The 6,404-nt window shown below is 41.3% G+C and overlaps 2 protein-coding genes across 4 annotated transcripts in view; both read right to left on the bottom strand.

Annotated features, from left to right (window-relative positions):
* The window catches only part of LOC111445525 (SUN domain-containing protein 1-like), a 4,992-nt gene extending 2,491 nt beyond the window's left edge, over window positions 1-2,501 (bottom strand). Inside the window, exon 1 of the mRNA XM_023083961.1 lies at window positions 1,174-2,501. Coding sequence (XP_022939729.1) covers window positions 1,174-2,280 — 1,107 coding nt within the window. The 5' untranslated portion in view covers window positions 2,281-2,501. The remainder of the gene's footprint in view (window positions 1-1,173) is intronic.
* A 592-nt stretch (window positions 2,502-3,093) lies between these two features.
* Window positions 3,094-6,404, bottom strand: part of LOC111445528 (ABSCISIC ACID-INSENSITIVE 5-like protein 2) — a 4,338-nt gene continuing 1,027 nt past the window's right edge. For all 3 annotated transcript variants that reach the window (XM_023083964.1, XM_023083965.1, XM_023083967.1), the window contains 3 exons: window positions 5,592-6,404; window positions 5,420-5,491; window positions 3,094-3,497 (listed from right to left, as the gene is read on the bottom strand). The exon at window positions 5,592-6,404 is cut by the window's right edge. In XM_023083964.1, the coding sequence (XP_022939732.1) occupies window positions 3,417-3,497; window positions 5,420-5,491; window positions 5,592-6,404 (966 nt within the window). In that variant the 3' untranslated portion in view covers window positions 3,094-3,416. The remainder of the gene's footprint in view (window positions 3,498-5,419; window positions 5,492-5,591) is intronic.

The raw sequence follows: 6,404 nt of genomic DNA, 5'->3' as shown, positions 1-6,404 counted from the left end.
AAAAAAAAAAAAAAAAAAAAAAAAAAAAAAAAAAAAAAAAAAAAAAATCAAATTTCCTTAGTCAGAACGACTCAAGCCCACCGCTAGCAAATATTGTCCTCTTTGGGCTTTCCCTTTCGAGCTTACCCTCAAGGTTTTTAAAACGCGTCTACTAGAGAGAAGTCTCCACACCCTAATAAAGAATGTTTCGTTCTCCTCCCCAACCGACGTGGGATCTCATAATTCACCCTCCTTCAGGGTCCAGCATCCTCACTAGCACTCGTTTCCTTTTCCAATCAATGTGGGACCCTCCAATCCATCCCTCTTCGAAAGTCGGTATCCTTGCTGGCACACTGCCTTGTGTCCACCCCATTCGAGACTCAGTCTCCTCGCTGACACATCGCTCAGTATCTGGCTTTGATTCCATTTGTAATGGTTCAAGCCCACCGCAAGCAGACATTATCCTCTTTGGACTTTTCCTTTCGGGCTTACTCTCAAGGTTTTTAAAACGCAACTACTAGGGAGAGGTTTCCACACATTTATAAAGGCTTTGTTCTCCTCCCCAACCGATGTGGGATCTCACAATGGCAATCATGAAGAAACCGGAACTTACAGTATGCTGCAACACCTACCCAATCTATGTATATATAAATCTATTAATCATTCCTAAGTTTCTACTAAAACAGAACAGCCCCCAACATAACTAAGCACATAAGGAACAAATGTTGCGTTCATATCTCCCAAGAATGTCCACGGTTCTCTTCACAACTCATGGGATAAAATACAATTTTCGTGCTTTCTCAAGCATAGCCCCGCTAGTACCATAACAACTCAAGCACACCGCAAGCAAATATTGTCCTCTTTGGACTTTCCCTTTTGGTCTTCCGCTCAAGGTTTTAAAACGCGTCTACTAGGGAGAGGGTCTAACCCTACTCCGACCAGTGCCTCACACTATCCAATGACTAACTCGATATCATTTGTAACAACCCAAGCCCACCGCTAGCAATAGGGAAAGCCTAAAAGAGGACAATATTTACAAGCGGTGTGGTGGGCTAGAGTTGTTACAAGTACCCGCCAACAAAAGCTCATTCATATTTCGGCGAGTTTCAAATGAGATATCTACTGTATGGAAACACATATTTGGATATTAAAACAAAATCTATAAACAATTCTAAGAAGAAATAGAAGTATCACCTTGGCAACATGCTCTAAAGTAATAGCTTCTGGAACAATGGCTGTTCGTAGCTTGATTTGAACGAAGCCACTACTTCCTTTCAAGGGGAAGCACTGCCCGGGCTCCCCAAAGCTCGGTTTGAGCATCTTATCCGCATCACTGTGAACCCCATTCCTCACACTTTTTGAGAACCAATTACTTGTCCTTCCTATATAAGGCTCCGAATGCTTTACAACCATTGCCCCACCAGAAGAAAGAGCATAATCCACCCTACCAAGCCCATCAGCCGCATGCTTCTGAATCTCCCTCTCAATCATCTCCCTTGCATACGCCCTTATATCATCCAAATTCGCAAATCGTTCATCAAATTCACTGTTCTTGGCCTTCTTCAATTCCTCATAAATTTGATCAAATTCTTGCTTCGACAACCAATCGGCCGCCCTTAATTCACTCAAAGACCTTTCCAGATCTTCCCCCTTGTTCTGCAGCATCTTCAAACCGCTCTCAAGATCAGCAGTTTTCTCCTCAATCTTCTTGTCAACTTCCCTTCTCAATCCCCCGATCTCATTCTCAATTTTCCGATCCACGACCTCCACCTGCACCTGAAACATCTTCGTGGTGGTCTTCAAGGACGTTTCAACTTCCGCAATCCGCCCCTCGACTTCTGAAAATCCCATCTGATTGTCCACCGTTCCTTCGCCGGACTTTAGGGCTAATTTCCTAATCATTTGAACCAACCCTAAAAGAACAATCAATAGCACAAAATTCTTCGTGAATACGCTAAGAATAGTTACCCATCGAGGCTTCTCCGTCTTCGCAAGTACTTTTCTGCTCCGCCGAGGGGAGATGGTGGAATTCGCAACAACTTTCTTGATCTGAAGTTGATCCCTAGAAGGCCGCTCGAGAACAGCCTCACCTCTAATCGAATGATGGCTCATATCCCTACTATTTCCACCGGCGACCTTATCCTCGCCGACACCGCCAATCCCGGCAGTAGCGGTATTCGAAAGAGGATTGGCACCATCAGCAGCCAACATTTCAATACTTGTCCCCTTCTTCTCCGAAACCAAAACCGGCCTCCTCCGCGCTGCCGGATTCGCCGTTATCGAGACGGTCGAAGCCGACATTTCTGTGGCAGATTGTCACAATTCTTACAGCAAAAGAATCCCCAAAAAATGCAAGAATCCCTAACACAGTTGAAGATCGAATTTGAAAAAACGTAGGAACATACAAGAAAGATTGAATGTTTGTGTAAACTGAGATTTTGAAATTTCTGAGAAAAAAAGCCGAGAAATTTGGGAGGGAGAAAGGACAAATATGGTGGCAAAATTTGATTTTCCGAATCGAGAAAAATTGAAAATTTAATGCGCAAAACTGAATTGAATTAACCCACTCCAAATCAACTGCCTACCAATCTTTGAGCTTGGGCTTGGATGGGCTTCCATTACCACCGGCCCAGCCCACCGGCCCAGTAGCATCAGTGTCGTAAATACCCTTTTTCTCTTGTTTAATTTTTGCATTTAATTGGATTAAATTAGTAATTAAATTTTAATTACCTTATAATTGGTCACTAAATATAAAATATATAAAAAAAATAAACCATCTTTTCACATAGTCTAATTAGAAATAAAATTTAAATCGACCGACCAAGTAAACTTCCTTCCGTCCCTAAATTTTAGATATGAGTATTAAAAAAAGTCTCCGAAAAGTAATTTTTTTAATTCTTAAATATTCGTCTGTTTCTAACCCATTTAGTCCTTGAATGGAATCCTTATTGTTAGTCCTTAAATGGAACCATCTATCTATTGTCTGTTCCTATCCTTAAATGGAACAATCTATTGTCGATTGTTGTCTGTTTCTAACAATTTAGTCCTTAACAAACAATTTAGTCCTTCTAACCCTTTTCGAAAATTATAAGGTTAAAAAAAAAAAAAATTAAAGTGAAACAACAACAACCATATATATATTATATATCTTTTTTTTTTTTTCCTTCTTATGAAACTCGTGAAAATTTACATTGAAACATTGTTTTTGTTTGTTTTTGAAGCTGAACTAAAAACTTTATATGACAAATCACAGAGACACTCAAAGTTACAATGGTCCCATTATAATCTCTTTCTCTACCACTGATTAATATAACAGACCCCACTAATAAGTACAAACAAAACCTGAAGATAGTTAAAAACGAACTATCAAACCGACCACGTACACTTTCTTCTTTACGACGAGTGTGAGGAGGAGGAAGACAGAGTCGATGTCCAAGTTAGAACGGCGCTGACGATGTTCTTCGAAGCTGATACTTCGGCTCCGGTGAGGGTGCCAACGGTAGCATCTTTTCCAGCTCCTGAACATGCAAAACAAACACTTCTTGAAGCAAAAACAAAACAACAAACAAAACGTTCCTTATTATAAGGATGTAGAAACCTCTCTCTAATAGACGCGTTTTAAAACCTTGAGGGAAAACTCGAAAGGAAAAACCCAAAGAAAACAACATCTACTGGCGTAGTGGGCTTGGGATGTTACAAATGGTACCAGAGCCATACATCGGGCAGGATACTGGCCCCCTTATAAGGGTATAGAAACATTCCTTATAAGGGTATGGAAACATTCCTTATAAGGGTATGGAAACCTCTCTCTGAGAGACGGAAAAGTCCAAAGAGGACAATATCTGCTAGTGGTGAGCTTGGACTATTACACTTAGATTAGTCTATAAAAACGGTTCAACCCTATAACATTTGGAGTTGAAAAACGCTACATCATGAGTTTTTAACCTCGAAAATATCCAGGTCGACTCACTAGCTAATCTCGATAACGATTTAAGACAGCACAAGAAAAACATGTTACAAAAATAACAAGCAGAGTCGTCCACATGTCAACAGCAGTATAGTATACAAGAATTGAGGTAAACAAACTAATTTCAATGCAGATCCACAGCCAACAACCAGATATCAACAACTGCTAATGTCAATGCAGGATGCTAGATAGACTCAATTTTTCAACCCCTGGTCTCCACCACCACATCATCAGTTGGAGAGGAAAACGAAACATATCTTATAAGGGTGTGGAAATCTCTCCCTAATAGATGCGTTTTAAAATAATGAGGTTAACGACAATACATAATAGGTCAAAACGGACTATATCTATTAACAGTGAGCTTGGGCGGTTACAAATGGTATCAGAGCCAGACATTGGACAGTGCGAGGCATTGGTCGGAGTAGGGCTATACCCTCTCCATAGTAGACGTGTCTTAAAACCTTGAGAGAAGACTCAAAAAGGAAAGTCCAAAAAAGACAATATCTGCTAGCGGTGGGCTTGGGGCTATTACAACCTCATTAAAAAAAGAAGCGGAAATAACGCTATTGAACTAGATTTACAATGACATGCTTAAAAGGCAAACAAATTTCTTTAGAATGATCGTTTGTAGGCTCTAACATCATTGAATGTTGTTGAATTGGTCATAAATAACCAACTCGGTTTGATCTGGTCAAACGTTTCGAAGAACTATTCTACTAACGATGGTATACTGTCAGAAGATTTCCGGGTCAGAGATAAACGTTAAAAGTGTCGCTTGCTAACATATTGAGCTACTAAAAGTCGGAAGGAAAAGGATATGTGTATCGATTCATGCTCGGAAAAGGTCCTAGGAGCCGACACTTGAAATCAAGCTTTGAAGCTTGCAATCTTATGAAGGACCCAACAAGCCTTATCTCAGTTTCATAAACTAGTTGGGTATTTGAGTCGAAAACATAGACAAAGTAAAGCACTTCGAACTTCGTCAACAAATCGAGCCAACATTTATGGATGTTAAAAACTTTACTATTACCGACGCAAGGCCTGGAGTTACTGCTGATAAATGAGGAAAGGCAAGGAGACCCACTCTTCCTGGTCTTGTTCTAGATGCGCATGAAATACGTCAATTTAGTGGCACGGGCTGAAGAAGCGAAGTTCGATCTAATAATGGCAAACTAGTGAGATCGGATGAACTCAGATATGCAGTCAGTACTTTTCTCTCGTACGTCATTACGAGCATTATGGGGATCTAGTAAATCAAAAGGTGGGCTAGAATATAGACAACCCGACAGCATGCGAAGACAAACAAGCGAAGTGGGCAAACTCAGGTCGGATGAACTCAGTTCCGTTATTGTACTCGTTAAACAAAAACTTAAAAGCATATGTGCCTAATGTGAGGTGACTCGAGTCGACCAGTTCAGCTATTAAGGAAATTATTCGACATCCATCAACGTTCAATATTTAAAGAAAACTAACCTTCCGTTTCCGGAGCCTTTCGTTCTCCTCTTCCAAACGTGAAACTTTATTCTCCAGTTCATTGGTATATGCCTGTTCAAAGTGGTAATTGAGGAAAATGGAACGAGAAATAGAGAGAAACGAAGTACTATGATCTTCTAACTCTACCAAACCCGAAGATTTTAAAAATCACCTGCTTCCTTGCTCGTGAACGAGCGGCAGATTCCCGATTCTTTATCATCCTTTTCTGTCTACGCTCGACAGTTTTCTCAATCATGTCTTCAGGCGCTCCTCTTTTTCTCCCAGATGTCGGTGTGTCCGATAAAGTTCCCATTAAAGGAGTTTGTAACGCCATCTGGTTGTCTACATATGGAACATCCATCACAGCACCAGCCCCCACGTGCAGCGGCTGGGGAATAGGCTGGCCCGACATGTAAACCCCCATCATTGCTGCTTGTTGAGACTGATACGGAGGTTGCGGGTACTGCATCCACTGCGTTTGTTGAAACTGCGGCGTGATATTTGCATCAATTTCAACAACAGAACCCGCTCCTTTTTTATTCGACGACGTTTCAGCAACCACCCCTGCTTTCACTAGAAAATCCTCCAACGTCATCTCTCCCAACGTCGGTTGCTGTTCACGAGACTTCTTCTCCTCACTATTTTTGCTTTGTTGAATGTCTCTCCACACCTCATCAACAGTCTTTTTACTCAGAGCACCATTCAACGAAAGGCTAGCCTGACGTTGTAGGGACGTTTGATTATCCAAGACAGTATTATCCTCATTCTCCTTACCAACCGTTTGGTTCGCCTCAGCAGTCCACACATTCTTAAGAAGCTCGTCGAGATTCATACTGACTAACGGCTTTCCTAGATCTCCCAACTGATTTTGGACCTCATCCAACGTGAGATTATAGAGCGAGCTTTGACGAACCAACGGCTGGAACTGTGATTGTTTGCCATTCGGATCACCTCCAGCCTGAGACCCCATAGTCTGAATCCCCAT

This window comes from Cucurbita moschata, unplaced genomic scaffold (assembly GCF_002738365.1).
Source record: "Cucurbita moschata cultivar Rifu unplaced genomic scaffold, Cmos_1.0 Cmo_Scf00007, whole genome shotgun sequence".
Lineage (NCBI taxonomy): Eukaryota > Viridiplantae > Streptophyta > Magnoliopsida > Cucurbitales > Cucurbitaceae > Cucurbita > Cucurbita moschata.
This window is presented reverse-complemented; position numbering and strand designations above follow the sequence as displayed.